The 16,053-nt window shown below is 36.4% G+C and overlaps 1 protein-coding gene across 2 annotated transcripts in view; it reads right to left on the bottom strand.

Annotated features, from left to right (window-relative positions):
• LOC107837605 (uncharacterized) overlaps positions 1 to 14,224 on the bottom strand; it is a 15,984-nt gene extending 1,760 nt beyond the window's left edge. Inside the window, exons 1-5 of one of the 2 annotated variants that reach the window (XM_016677515.1) lie at positions 14,148 to 14,224; positions 6,917 to 7,083; positions 6,566 to 6,661; positions 6,313 to 6,480; positions 4,222 to 5,833 (exon numbers count right to left, since the gene is read on the bottom strand). In XM_016677515.1, the coding sequence (XP_016533001.1) occupies positions 5,678 to 5,833; positions 6,313 to 6,480; positions 6,566 to 6,661; positions 6,917 to 7,083; positions 14,148 to 14,154 (594 nt within the window). In that variant the 5' untranslated portion in view covers positions 14,155 to 14,224 and the 3' untranslated portion in view covers positions 4,222 to 5,677. Of the gene's footprint in view, positions 1 to 4,221; positions 5,834 to 6,312; positions 6,481 to 6,565; positions 6,662 to 6,916; positions 7,389 to 14,147 lie in introns of those variants that run through there. The other variant, XR_001663647.1, reaches the window with a different exon arrangement.
• Between the last annotated feature and the right edge of the window lie 1,829 nt (positions 14,225 to 16,053).

The raw sequence follows: 16,053 nt of genomic DNA, 5'->3' as shown, positions 1-16,053 counted from the left end.
GTAAGTCACCAGGTGGTAATGGATTACCAGCTGAATGGTATAAAATGTTTAGGTATTCTATAAGACCTTTGCTGCTAAATTGTTTTAATTATGTGCTTAAAGGAGGTGAGACCCCTCCATCCTGGAAACAAGCGATAATATCTGTTATACCTAAACCAGGAAAGGATAAAAGTGAATGTAGCTCATACCGGCCTATCTCGGTGTTGAATACTGATTATAAAATATTCACTTCAATTATTGTTAGTAGGCTAGAAAATATCATCCCTGAACTGATTGATACAGACCAGACAGGATTTATTAAAAATAGACGCACACAGGATAATGTGAGGCGAACGTTACAATTACTCGACATTATGAACAGAAATAATTTGAAATCTTTAGCAATCAGTTTCGATGCTGAAAAAGCGTTTGATTCTGTAAGATGGGAATACTTATATCTGGTCCTACAGCGGTTTGGCTTTAATAATACTCTCATAAGTTGTTTAAAATCAATATACAGTTCGCCAGTAGCCCGGATCAAAATAAACGGTGGCCTTTCAGGAACATTCCCACTGGAACGAGGATGCCGGCAAGGATGCCCTCTGAGTCCAATTCTTTTTGCACTTTTCATAGAGCCACTTGCTCAAAAAATTAGGGAAGATCCAGAAATTAAGGGAATCCTTTTTAAGGGAAGAGAATACAAAACCAGTTTATACGCTGATGATGTTCTGGTGACCTTATCTGACCCAGATGCCAGTCTACCTAACCTCATGTCCTGCTTTCACCAATTTGGACTTTATTCAGGTTTTAAATTAAATATTGGAAAAACTCAGACCCTGTGTTTCCACTATTTACCGCGAGAGGATATAAGCAATCGATTCAAATTTAATTGGAAAACAAAAACCATGAAATATTTAGGTATTAATATTACTAGAAACAGAAACAAAATATACAAAGCAAATTATGGCATTATAACGAATAAAGTCAAAAATAACTTGGACAGGTGGGCCCCTTTGATTCTCGATTTGTACAACCTAATAGAGATCATAAAAATGATCATTCTACCTCAACTGTTGTTCCTTTTTCAATCTTTACCAATAGAAATCCCTACAAAGCAGTTTAACGAGTGGAACCGGATCATCTCCAGATTTATATGGCGGAATAAGAAACCAAGGGTACGCTATAAAACATTACAATTACCAAGAGATAAAGGTGGGATGTCACTCCCATGTTTAGAAAATTATTACAGAGCAGCACAACTACAATTTGCGGTTTACTGGTGTGAAGAGGGATATGAAGCAAAATGGAAAGAACTAGAACTAAGTCAAATCGACATCCCCCTGCAAGCCCTGCTGGGGGATAAATACCTCTACACCAGATACTCAGAAGAGCTGAGCGCTTCTACAAAAGTCCCCCTCAGCATCTGGTTTAGAGAGTTCCGCAACCCACTTTTAGAGAGGAAAACTAGGTTATTAAGATGGATTGAACTTGATAGGGATTTTGTACCAGCACAACTTGACTCAAAATTCAATCAACTAACCAGAAAAGGCATTACATCATACTGCGTGATTTCCTCTGGAACCGATCTGGATAGTTTCCAACAACTACAAGAAAAATTTGACCTTGACAAACGAGACTTTTTCAGATATTTGCAGCTCAGGCACCACTTTAATAAGAACATTAAAATATCGGAGAAATATGATCAAGACCTCATTAACGTCTTCAATGATGCTTACAAAGATAAACCCTGCAAGAAAAAGCTGTCCAGACTATATACATGCCTAGAAGCTATTAAAAAAACATCAACATTTTATATCAAAATATCATGGGAAAGGGAGGCAAAAATATCACTGACAGAGGATGAATGGTTAAACATATGCCAAATTAACTCCACCACCACCAGCTCAGGATGTTGGAGAGAATTCTCTTGGAAGAATATTGTTAGATTTTTCACTACCCCCAGAAGAACATTTACCCAGTCCGGTAGAGCTGAGGCTGGGCTTTGTTGGAGACGATGTAATAATGTAATGGCTGACCACTTTCATATTTTTTGGGATTGCCCATTGATCTATTCCTATTGGTCAAAGATATCTAAAGAGATAAGTGTAATTCTTGGTTTCGAAATTGAACACAATTTTAAAACTATATATTTAAGTAATATACCAAAAGAACTCAGCACTCAGGATAAGTACTTGTTGAAAATTTTATTGATTGCAGGGAAAAAATCAATTACAAGAAAGTGGCTTAGTAGGACCTCACCGACATTGAGGGATTGGACAGCGATCGTTGAAGAAATTTGGGAGTTGGAAAGGCTCACCTTCTCCATCAGACTTCAGGAAAACAAAATTAAAAAATTTTGGTCGAAATGGTTAACTTATAGGAACTCGAGAATAAATTGAGTTCCATTATTACTTCATCAGGTGCGGTATGAGGAGCCAGGTGTTGAGTAGCCTGGCAGGTCTTGGTAAATATGGAAACAAACTCCCACCCGCCTGACTCCTCACAGAACTTTACATACACTGTAACCCGTTTATCAGTTATTTGTCAGTTAAGTCTTATCTTTTTGTATGATATAACTGTTCCCCTCCCTTGGTGACCTCTTTGTTGTTTTTTTTTTTGAGTGTCGATTACGGTCCTGGTTGTGACATTCAATTTTATCCATTTGTATGTTTATTTATTTTATTTTTATTTCATTGTATACTGTTATGACTTGATTTGTATAAAATCCTTTTCAAAAATAAAGTAAAAAAAAAAAAAAAAAAAAAAAAAAAAAAAAAAAAAAAAAAGCAGATATTTAAACCTCAAGGATTACTGTGTTTAGTGCATTGGGGTTTTAGTGTTCCCTTCAAATTGCAAATACGGTAATATGGCTCCTCTAGAGTCGTCTGTATTTGGCTTCTGTCAGCCAGTAAATTCTTGCACATCCTTCTCACTCTCTGCACACAGAAGCATGTTCTCTCTCACTCTGTGTTCAGGGGAAGGATTTTCCTCTAACACCCAGACTCCATGTGATTTGTAAATCCCAGTGTCAGCTGTCGCTTGTGGCCTCGGCCTACATGTACTCTACACAGCTTACTCTGTTACAATGAAAGTCTGTCTGTGTGTGAGATCATCTGTCTGAGGTCCTTCATTGACACGCTGGTGTTATGTAACTCTGTTCCCCTGTTCACTCATGCAGTCCTACAGTCATCTTTTAAATAGTCTGTCTTTTAAAGCTCAAAGTACATTGTGCATTTTTTTAATTAACCAGCTCAGTTGCGTATTCCTCTGGAATATTTTTTTATAACTATGCAACATTTATGCTGAAATGCTGCCTTTATTGCACAGGATTTTTATTCTTTATTCTGGTTTATATATTTTTATATTCTGTCTTTGTGTAAGTTGATTAGCTGTTATTGCCTGTCACTTTGCTACTGTTGCACAGACATTTTCCCATTGTGTTACAATCCCAGAGATTGGAGATATAATTGGTTGAAACTTCAGGTTTTCACCACTAGGAGTCACATTTCCATACAGTTGACCTGTAACTCCAATGCTTTTTGTTCAGTCAGTTCTACTAGAAGATTAAGGTTATAAACTCCATTGTCTTTTGATAAAATAAAATCCTAAACTTCCTAATTTTGACTACTTTTACATTTTTAATGTACTTTTGACTTTTGACAAAGTTTATTAACAGCTTAGTCTACAATCAGAGCTACTTCCTGACATAAAGTGTTAAGTGATTCTTTCCACCATTCTACCAAAAACTAATTTTCAATTAAATCTTCAAATTATGCATTTAAATTGTACCATACAAGCTAATTTGGTTGATTTTGTTACAAATGTATCATATTTTCAAAATAATAAATGTGTCTTAACCTCCACACAATATTTGTTGACATAATAAATATGATTTTAAGTAGTATTGTAAAATTATGTATGAGGCTCCCTGATAAATGCATTTTTACACAGTGATTTAAAATAAATGTCTATATTTGATAATTTTGGAGTTAAAATTATAATATATTTGACTTCAAGTCACTTATAGCTTTTGGTTTTGTTTGTTTGTTGTATCAGTCCATTATTTATTCAGCACACTGAAACAATCTTTATGTTTCATTTATTTTATTAATTACATTAAACATATAAAACCAATACATTATAATCATATAAATAGCATAAGTTACAATAACAATAATACATTAATATTAATATTATATATGACATAAAACAATATTTATAAAAAAATGAGATGCCTGCATCTCAAAGCTGAAATACAAAATATAAAAACTGATAAATAGCATTCTAAATAGGTTAAAAAAATATAACAAAAGAGTTGTTACAGAATCCATATTTCTTATCCATCAGTTCATCATTCTGATCAACACCTGGCAGAAGTGTAAACAGTCTCAGTGGGGGTAAAGGTCGCAGGTGACACTACCTCGCACAGTGCATGAGTACAGTTCAAATGGCTACATGTAAAAGAAAAATATACATTTCCTCAAGCCTACGAGATTAGCCTACATTCTGCTTTCTCTTAAAAGAAATTCATATGGCAACCTGTTCAAAGAAATACTTTGTAAACAATGCACCACTGATCTCAGTCACATCATATGGAGATGGTCCTGATGCCACTAGCACTAAGAGGCTTTAGATCAACATTATTCATCGTACATATTCTAAACAGACATTTCTTTCCATTTGGCAAACATTCAATCAAATGGTGAAACAGTCAATGCCACGCTCATGGTTAGTGATGTTGGTATCAGCAAAAGTTCTACATTCAAGCAAAGAACAGTCTGAGCAAGGCTGGAAGTTCTGGTAAAACAACTGAAACTAACATTTTTAACCTCTTCTTATTGATTAGTAATCAAACAGCACACAGCTGATGCATAATGATAGCAGAAGTGCAGGAAAAATAATAAAAAATTGGGCATATTTGTTTGTTTCCAGTGGGAGTTGTTTAGATATATGCAAAATGGTCTAAGAAAAATAGACTCTAATTTCTGTATCTTCTCAGTTTATCTATTTCTAAAACTTTTTGTCTAAAAATACTTTTCACATAAATTCAGAAGAAAAAAAAGCACAGGAAATAATTTTGTCCATCCTCTATGATGATTGATGCCTAATATCATCAATGCAGTGAGAGAGTAGCTTTTCATTAAGCATGGTAAAATTATTCTTAAATTATTTAGAAAATATCTATATATCATGTCTAGAGTGAATGAAGCTGCCAGACAGTTTCCTTATTCTCACTAATTCACTTCTGTTCATAAAACTAAGCAAAATGACATTTTTGCAGAGTATTAAGAGAAAAAGAAAAAAAATGCCTAAAACGTTACGTTTTTTTGTGAATTTGTCTTGATGAGTTTTTATACAGTCTTGTCAATATGGGAAATCTTTTGGAAAATCACATTTCTAAACTGCAGACCGGCTTAGAAAAAAGTGGATAATAAAGTTAATAAAATGTATTTTTATCCTTATTTAGGCACCGATGTGTTGCTGCTGAGATGTTTGGGTCAGCACCGCCACAGCAGATTACCTAACGCTGCCATCTTGAGGTAGTCCACTAACATGACATAATATCGCTTTCAAACATTCTGGAGTTAACAGTGGTTTTCATTGTGGAAGATGTTTCAATGCCCCGTTAGGCTTTATGTTGTCTAGAATAGCAGGGCTGCCTCCGAAAGGCCTGCAAGACCTTTTTTCTTTTTTGTTTTTAAGAATGCTTATGGAAGTACCGTAAGACTCTTTTTGACCACCCACAGAAAACTTTTAACCTGTCAGAAATTTCTACAGAGTACACAAGGGCATCAAAGGCGTTGGAGACAACAGGAAGGTTGGGTGCCACTGATGGAAGAGCCTCTTTGTTTTGCTAAAAAACAAAAAGAAGAAAGGAAATCAGATTGATTCAAATGCATAAATATTCAACTATGGTGACAGAAAAAAATGAAGGTGTGGCATAAGTAAATAAGAATATGAATATATAAAAAATAATATAATCATAATCGTAACTTAATAAAAATATAAAATATAAATATAAAAACTTCTAATATGCCTTGTAGCCACTTACAAAAAAGTGTTAAAATAACAGTTATTTTGACATTTTTGCAATTTTTTAGTTTTTACACTCATTTACTATATTTATATTTAATACACGTGTTGCATTTCTTTTAACTTTACCCAAAGATGTTTTTTGCACATATATTACATTTCTATTTTTTCACCATCCTTTGGGATTATTTAATTAAGAATACATTGACAGTTTCTGTGCTACAATATCTATAATTTCTGTACTTTGGTTTCACAGAAAAATTTCACATAACGTAATTGAATAAATGCAGGAGGACCTACCGGATGAAGACATTTTCCAATGAGGTTGGACAATTGCAGAAGGTGAGAGCTGGCGCCCTCTTCTGTCTGGAAGGGCAAACTGACATTTTCTTTAGCGACCTTCAACCAGTCGATATGCAGTTTGAAGGACTGAGTGTATCCGTACATCTGAGTGAGGGATTCATTAACCTGCAGGCACATAAAACACATATTTTATTTAGGAATGAAGAGACGAGATAAGCTGTTTCAATCTTTTATCTTTATAGTCTTATACCTTCAATGACCTAAGATGGCCAGCAGTGTGATACAAGTCAGGAAGGCTATCCAGCGTGATTTTGGCATCTTCAAAGTGTTCGAGTTCTTCTGTTCTCTATTCAAAACACAATAAGAAGTAAAAGTTAAAAAAAAAAAAAAAAAAACATAATTCTTTTGGTCGATATGCCAGTAAAGGTGACAAATCCCAGAACTTTCCCTGATTCCTAGTAGGAAATTATATTTCGTTTCTTGCCAAACTGTTGCTATGTCAGTGAAATTCTAGTAAGTTAACAAATATTCAGAGGTTTAAAAAAATAATAACTGAATAACTGTCAAGCTAGAGATCAAGGAAGTTCGAAATAAGCCTTACCAGCTGATGGATTTTTCTCGATAAGTTCATCAAACTTTCCACCTGGTGGATCATTGATCCAAAAAATCCACAGTGGGAGGAGCTGCGGATGGGAAGAGATGAAGATCGGACTAACAGCTCAGTCAGAAGCAGCAGGTGGAACAGGAACGAGGAAGTCTCAGGAAGAACTGCAAAGACAGGAGAGAGGCGCACACAATGAGCCATGGAGAACTGTTTTGGTTTCATTGAAGCCTCGTTTGTGACAACAAAGGAATGGTTCTCCTTCAAAAGAATCCACCAAGTCCAGTCCAACTGACTGACTGTCATCCAGCTGTGGTTGTACACACAGCTGCACAGACAGGTGTGTGCAACGCTGCATCGGCCAGCGGCACATCTTAGATTTCCTCTCTTCTCCTTTACCCAGAAGTGCTGTGGTTGTGATTCAGAGTAAAAAAACCACAAGACTGGATCGACGCTTGTTTTCATTTCTACACCTCATGACGCACAAGATTAGCTCTGAGGCAGCTGCAGTCAGCTTGTAGTTTGTCACGACAGTAAGAAGGCCGTTTGGCTGACAATTAAAGCTAGTTGCTGCCAAAGCAGCAGTAACACTGTACAGCACTTGAACTGGGTCAAGCACTTTAAAAACTCCAGCTACCATTCACATTTATTTTGCTGCTACATTGCACTTGTTTATAGCATTAACGGTTTTATCAGATAACTTTAAAGTACTCTGTCATCTAGACATTTACAGTCATTCAAAAAATCAGATAAGAGCTGTGAGACGTTTGATCTCTGTGACAGGATGAAAGGCTCTGTGACATGGACGGATGTTTAGAGAGCAGAAACGTCAAACACAAACAGATTCTGCCCAGTCATGGCTCGTGTTTCTGGGAAGCCTAAACACGGCATAAAGAGCTCAACTCACGTATAATGAAATGTGGTTGAACTACAGGTTCACCAGGCCCCTGGGGGCCGATTTTTTATGGAGTTTAGACATTCTCTGTAGTCTGGCTTCCTCCCGCAGTGTAAAAAAACACATTTAATAGGTTAATTGGGCTTCTCTAAATCTGCCATTAGGTCTCACTATACATGTATAACTATGTGACCCTGTGAATAAACTGGGAACCTCTCCCTGGCTCACTGACTGCCGAGTGACTCTGCAAGCATGAAGCAGGTGTAATTAGGGCTGAATTTGGAAGAACAAGGTCCCCTGGCCTGGAGCCAGTTATGGTGCCTTAGTCTCCCCCAAACGAAAATATTTTATTCATGTAAATTATAGAGCATTGATAGGTAGAGGTCTACACACTGGCCCCATGTTGGTCCCAAAAACATGTAAAACCACAAGACTATATCTAAAACTGATGCAAAATATGCAGCTTCTTACTACTTTGGCATCTGTGGAACATTGACCAACATATCTGATGTTGACTTACTTGATGATTTTGATTTGACAAAATGCAATATTTATTACTTTCACTATAACTGGTGACTGTATGATGCTTTTAGGATGTAAAGCATCGGAAACTTGACTTGACTTCATTTCCCTGCAGGCTTGGTCATGTTTCCACTCAAACAACAACTGCTGGGCATTGAGGTGGGGTCAGAGCATTTGCTGTGCAGACAGTCTGCAGTGTCATCTGCAAATACTTCATGCATCACACTGGAATGGGTGGATTACAGCAGATGGACCATCAAGACAAGCATAAACAATGCTTTGGCTTTTCAAAAATGTTCTCAGGTTTATTTAAATGGTACATCATCAAGAAATGTTTAATTAGGGTTAATAAAGTGAATTTGTCACTATTTCTTGTGAGTTTATAAATTGTTTAGTGACATTATTGTGCTTACATTTGAATATTCCAAAAACACTTTAAAAACAACTTGTGTTACTTCAGTAAGATCTGAAAGAACAGGCTAAAGTTTTAACAAAGACTTATCAGGTCAAACATCTCATTCTGCGTTTGATGAATCCAAATAGAGAAAAAAATCATCTGAGAATTAATGGTTTGAATCCTGTACTTTAAATATTCTTAATCATTAATCACTTGTCTTCGAAGAAATACCTTTCACATCAAGATTAGCTCCTCGTCTGTAAACCTATTCACTGATTTATGCTTAAAAACCCCAAACCTCAAATCAACAAAGAAAAGGCTTGTCCGTTAGATGTGTTAGGTCATGCTGATGGAATGTGAGCTATGCAGGGTTTTTTTTAGAGCGTGCTTTCAGCCTTCTCTTGCTGCAAGAGAGACAAGCAAGCCCACCGTTCTGACTCAGATTAGTCTGCATGTGATGACATCAGCAGACTGACGCCTTGGGCTGTGCTCTTTGGAAAGAAAACATCTCCTTTGTCAAGGGTGTTGGGCCAGTTCAGACACTTTTACTGCTTCCCAGACACTAAAATGAGTCTAATTTATGAGTTTACTTAAAGGCAGGAGGTTGCCACAGTGGTTACCCTTTTATTTTCAACATAACTCTTTCAATTTCTAAATGTTCATTTGTTCTCCAGCTGCTAAATATCTTAGGAGTTAGTAGGAGGTTCAAGAACTGTGCCAGCGACTTTACATGAAAATCAATGCAGTAAATGAAAAACAAGACGTTCATGTAAACTTTGAAGCTTATTATTGACTCCTTGATCCATTTTTCATGTTAATGGTGAATTAGACGTGAATAATATCACAAAGATGTATTTGTAGATAATGTTTTCTCAAACTTCATGCTCAATGGTCCAAATCTAATTTCTAGAAAAGGTCAAAGGTCTGAAACAACAAAAGCAACTTTTTATTATTATTAAAGTGAGAGACTTTTTGATAAAATGTTTTACAGGAGTCTTGAAATTTCTGAAAAATTTTAAACTTGACTTGGTCAAATATGCTGTAGCACTAAATTAAGCTTCAGACTATGCTCTGCCACTCATTTGTCATGAATATTAGTGTAAAGACTACACTGAAATTAAGATAATTTAAAAAAATCTGGATTTGTAGCTTGAATCCACAAATTTTGAAAATCTACAATATTCAACTTTCAAGAGATGATTTCTAATGAGAAGCTCTTGAATTTTAATCTATTGAATGCATCTGATTTATTCACATGTAACTAGTGCACAGGATGCTACAGTTTAAATCTAAAAAGCTTTTGTTTGCTAGGAAGCTTGACCTCTTTATTTTGTAATCTAATGCTAAAATAGATTAGCTACAAATATGATTCAGTGTTGTGCATGCTTTGCCTTTGGCCTGATTGTCCACTAGAATGACGTCACAAACTTTGAGATTTTTCTCAAAGTTTTTTTCCTTCTCTGTTTGCTCCAGCTACCCACATTATGTGGGAGAGGGATTGCAAAAATGTAGAGCACAAGATAAAGTCCCTTATCAGGGGAATCGTAAAATGTTTCAGCAAATATTTGTCAACATGAGTCACATTAACCTCCAGTTTTAAAAAATCTATTCAGTCTGACAGAAATTTCAGAGGCATGCACTTGTGGTGAGAAGACATCTGGAAATTAAAATTCTTGCTATTTACACTGAATAAATTTGCGGTTTGATTGCACCACAAATGTTCAACACTGCATCCAAACTAAATAGAGTACTAAATCACAAACAGAAACTCTTTCAGATTAACGTCTAGCCAGGCATTTAAAATAATTCAAAATGAAGCTATTTGTTATCAGCTGCTTTCTTGGTTTCAAGCAGTAATGAAGGAGTATTCAGTCAGCAAAGGGACACACACTGGAAAACTGGAATACCTTCAGTCAACAGTTGGAAAATTACTGAGAAAGAAATCAGCAAAAACCTAAAGAGACGGAGAGAAAAAAAAAAACCTGAAGAAAAACATCCAGAGGCAGAGCAGTGTACAGTCATGTATCTGGCTGAGTAAACAGCTGTGACAGCATTACGGCTCACAGTAAAGTTGCTTCAGAGGCAGAGTGAATGGGCCGTCTTTGATGTGCAGAGCAGGCCGTTTCGTCAGAACACATTCACTCAAACATGAAACACAAACAAGTGCGTGCAGTGTCTCACATAATCGCCCGCTTCCGCAGTTTCCGTTTGAGTTCGTGCCCCCTTTTTTTTTTTTTTTTTTTTTTTTTTGCTGGGTCAGACAAACAAACACTGGAGTTTCCTGTGTGTGCTCAGTGGACGCCTTATTTCCTCTGCTCTCTTTGCTTTTGCTCTCAAGGACAGCGAATCGACTCATGAACAGGTGCTCTGTTCGCTTCAAAGAAGTCTTGGCTTTGACTTTCATAAATTAATGCTTTTCTAATGTTTACAGTTTTTAATTCCACGCTCCTGCTGTGAGCTGGCTCTTGTTGTTAAATGTAAAATATGCAACATTAATGTGGCATGAAACAGTATTAGTAGTAAATTAGTAACTACCGACTCCTTTTTCCTCAATTTTTAGCAGTTTAACTTCCTTGACTTGCAGCTTCTGTGTGACAGTTTGTAACTTCGGGTTCTGGGTTTAATCAGCAACAGGCAGCTGCTTCCAGCCATAAACTCGATGAAAATCCCCGCTCTGGTCTGCACCAAACAGAAAACAGACACAAACTGGCTGGTGGATTTTAAAACACACACTTCCTTTAGCATCACTGCATTATCATCAAATTATTCAGGTGGACAAAACCACAACTTTTTCTATGAAACAAGCAATCTTTCTGCTTACAACCACAGCTTATATCATGCAAACTGGTGATTTCCTCAAATATACAGATGCAAAATCAAGCTTAGAAACAAAAAGCTTGGATTTAAATGACCCCAAGGCACCACCCTTTGCTGTAATTATCTAACAGATTTTTATTACCTCCCTTACGTTCTCACTATGACTGAGCTCATGAGTGGTGGCAAGAGCCAAGTTAGTCACATCATGAGAAGTTTTTAATGTTATAACTGCTGCTCTGACTCTATATATGGGCAAGTTTATGGAAGCAGAATACTTCAACACACATTTACCTCAGTTGAATGATGTACTCTCTTGTCTTTCCCATTTTGAAAAGAAGTTTAGAGAAATGCAACTCAGTGTTACGTTATGCAAATAGACAATTGTTGTTAAATCAGTCAGTTTTTTTTTGCTTGCTATATCTACATCCTGGTAGATGATGGTTCTAAATTTACAGTTTTGAAGAAAAAAAGGTTTAAATACATTTAATCTGATTATAAAAAACACCACTTCTGTTATTCCATAATTGGAGTTTCCATGTTTTCAGTATGACTCTGGTTTCACATTACAATTACAGAGAAATGCATCATGCTGTGTCATGCAGTCCCTCATTTGTTCACTATCCTGTGATGTCTTTTTGCTTAGTTACAGAGGCTTATGTCATGATTAAGTAAGTGAAAGTTTATTCAGCTGTCTGACATTATTGACTCTTATTGTTGAAGTGAGTAAAACTAATGACCTTCATCTCTCTGCAGTTTGTTGATTTGTATGCAAGTCAAGAAAGCTGAGATCTCTGGTTCTATAAAAAAGGTGAAAATAATCCAAAACCACCTGCCTTGGCCTGTAAAAAGTGGATATTGATCATATTAAGTCATGTCTGAGTAACTGGATAGATGTGAGCAGCCACAGTTTCAAGTAGCAGCGTTCTGTTTCCTGCCCTATAACCACGGTTGACACATGCAGTGTAACGTTACTACAGGGTATAACTCTATCCCGGACACAAGTCCAAATGCAACCTTCTAATCGTTGCTCTGTCTTCATTTCTCTGACCCCCATCTGGATGATACCACATATAAAAGAAGCTGAGCCACCGGCTTTCGCATGAGTCATGGCGTATTCACAGCGTCAGCAGTTATGGAGACAAAGAGGTGAAAAAAAAACAAGCTTCTTGACTGCTGTGTATTTTCAATTGTAGTACCACATTTGATCACTAGGGGCAATCTGCTAAGTGCTGACTCATCACAGGAGTCAGGATCGATGTGGCTACAGGACAGATTACTTTAAGTGTCCTGGTGATGTGCAATGATGACATCGCTGTCTGCAGGAGTGACTCACTTTTCTTGATTAGTCTTTTTCTTCTGATTTATTCAACCGTCACCATGACTTGTGCAACATTAACATTATGACAGGTATTATAACCAGATGGATAAGAAAGAAAATGACCATATGTCCTTAAAATCTATCAAAAACTTAAAGGAAAATACATCAAAACACTACTTGTATAAAGATTCATTCAACCAAAGTCTCTGAAAACTGAAGAAGAATCCTGCTTTTATGCCATTACACAATGCAAAACTTCACCACCACATAAAAGTTTGGACCTGTAAATTTCCCCAAAACCACATTTTGTTTTCTTCACTTTGCTAGAAAACAAAACAGAGGAGTCATCACAACATCACCAGCCTCACTTTCTTACCAAAGCCGTGCAGCACAAACACAAAGCCAGTCACTGCTGCTGCTTTCAGTGACCAACACGATGTGTGAGGAGTCCATCCCCCAATTAACACCAACACTGTGTCCACTTAATGACGCAAGACCAAACACAGAGCGTGCTCCATCTGGCAGGATGAAACCCACAAGTTCCCTGATTTACATGACACTCACTGAATCACTACAATCATGTCACTTATTCAGTTTCACTAAGTTTTGAACTTTTTAACACATCAGTGAAAGTTGATTGGTAAAAAGCCTACCTTTTCATGTAGTTTTGATTTGTTGTTAGGAGCGGCTAAATTAGTTCAGTTTACATAAAGTTGTTTAAATGAGTACCCTAACAAACAGAAGATTAAAATGGATTTTACAGACACAATAAGAGTGATTTCAGTGAAAATTCATTGCTAAGTAAGGAGAATATTTCACCACAGATGTTTTGAGGAAAGAAAAATACACCAATTTAGTTCTTGTTGGAAGTATTTGGGGAAATCCCTACCACACACACACACACACACACACACCCATACACACACACACACCTCCACACACACACACCATCTTGCACACAAAGGATTATCCAATCACAGCCAAGCTGAAGCCAAACAGTGGGTCATTCAGATTCCACATTAAATAAAAAAAACACTTCTCATGCTTCAGTCATGAACTAAAACATCTCATTCATTCATTCTTTCATTGACTCTCACTCTCAAACATTCACAGGCGAAAAGTAAAAGTTAAGACCACGTGTAGTGAATACCACTCCACCCCACACCCGCATCACTACCACCACCTCCTCTACACAAACACACTCCCTCTTGCACACACACGCACGCACACAAACAAACACACACATGATGTTTTCCTCTAAAAGTATGATGAACAAACTTACATTTCATCTTTAGGCTCCTGCTGTAGTAAACAAAAGTCCCTCTGAGTCCAGTGTGAGTACTGTACGTGTGTGTGGTTGTGTTTGTGTGGACAAAATGTAAAAGTTCCCTTTTATAGCTTGGAGTATGACACATCACCTGAGTCATCAGCCGTAGCTGCCGCTTCGACGCCCACGCCGTCCAGCCTCCCCTCCTCACCCCACTTTATCTGAACAAGCTCCACATTTCTTTGTTTGCTGAGGTAACTCTGAATGAAATCGATCTTATATCGAACAAGATGAAGTCCTAGAAAACATAAAATTCCTCTCCATCTCAACACACAGCAAACTTTTCGAAAGATATTGGAAAGGAAATAGTGTCAAAAACAGGAGAAGGAAGAAAATTTTGTTTATTAATAAAATAATGGAAGTTTGCCTCCTGAAATCCCTTTATTTTTCTCCAGTCATCTTCAAATGTACCTTTGTGCTTATGGACACAATAAAAAGTGACATTACAGATTAATGATCAACAATCTTAAAAATGTCATCAAACTGAACAAACAGAAGCAGAGTGGCTTTCTGCCATAGTTGGAAGCAACAAAATTGAATTAAATAATGTTTGCTGAAACCACCAATAAATTTTACTTCTGCTATTTATCTTTTCAAAATGATCTTTTGAGGAAAATGTGGAACAACACTGTTTATTTCTGAAATATTTAACACTAACTTCCTGGTAGGAGAAAGACAAAAATAGCTCTACAAGTTATTCAGCTTTGCCAAGAAGTGAAAGGTTAAGATTGTGAAATTCAACTGTTTACTTTTCAAAAGACAAACTCACGTCAGTTTGCATCTTTGAAATTCAACACTTTGGATGGAAAAAGGATGATCCAGTCATGTTCATTTTTTTAGATTAGTCATATAGTTAAATCTGTGGCAACATACAAAAGAAAGAAAGAGAAAAATAAGGTCAACATGTTAACAAACCCTGAATCTTTTCATAAAGTTTTTTTTTTTCTTTTTCACATTTTAACACCTTTATTTGCTACTTAGGTCAATTTGACATTACCAGAGTGAATGTAAACAATAGGAGACCTCACTTCAAATCTTGAAACTTATTCATCAAAATTGAGGTGAGTTTTGGTCAAATGCTCTTGTTCAGTTAACATAAAGACATTAATCAAAAACAAACACAATAAACAAACAAAAAATCCACAAAAAACAATAATGACCAAAATCTTTTGTACTGTTCTGAATTTGCCTTTTGGATCCAGAATAAGCAGGTTCAGACAGATGCTGTAAACTGGCTAAGATTTGCAACTTCACCGTTATGTGTCACCAAATCTTTCACATTTTCAAACAGAAAGAAAACAATCAACAATATTTTTTTTAAAAATGTACAAATTCTCTGATTCTCCTCCCAAAAACCTCAATGGATAGTTTGGACTAAACATTACATGACTGCAGTAGCTTCACAGCTATAATACCAGTATATTTCAATACACATTGAAATACAGTGGAAACAGTGCTAGCGCTACCACAAAAGCTAACATCTTTCTAACTTCCACTTTGGGATTTACAGCCAATCATCTCCAAGAAAATGAATGGAGCTCCTGTATTATATGCTTTGCAAACACCAGCTAATAGATTGTCAAGTAGCATTGCTGCTACTTCCTTTCTTACTTACTTGATATTACAGTCTGACCATTTTAGTTTACTCAGCATAATAAATAACCCTTATATTTTAAAATGTCATGCTCACCAGCTGTAAGGTGAATACATTCTTTGTGGTCAGTCTAATGTCCAGTTTTTTGTGTTTCATAATAACTGGTCGCCACCAGTTAAAGATAGTATTTTCCCTGCTCCTTTTTTGTGGTTCAAAGTTAGTGAGAACCGTTTTGCAGGACTTGAAAAGAAATAACCACTTTCAGTG

Source organism: Poecilia formosa, unplaced genomic scaffold (genome assembly GCF_000485575.1).
Source record: "Poecilia formosa unplaced genomic scaffold, Poecilia_formosa-5.1.2 Scaffold158, whole genome shotgun sequence".
NCBI lineage: Eukaryota > Metazoa > Chordata > Actinopteri > Cyprinodontiformes > Poeciliidae > Poecilia > Poecilia formosa.
The sequence above is the reverse complement of the archived record's forward strand: the minus strand, read 5'-3'. Positions and strand labels throughout refer to the sequence as shown.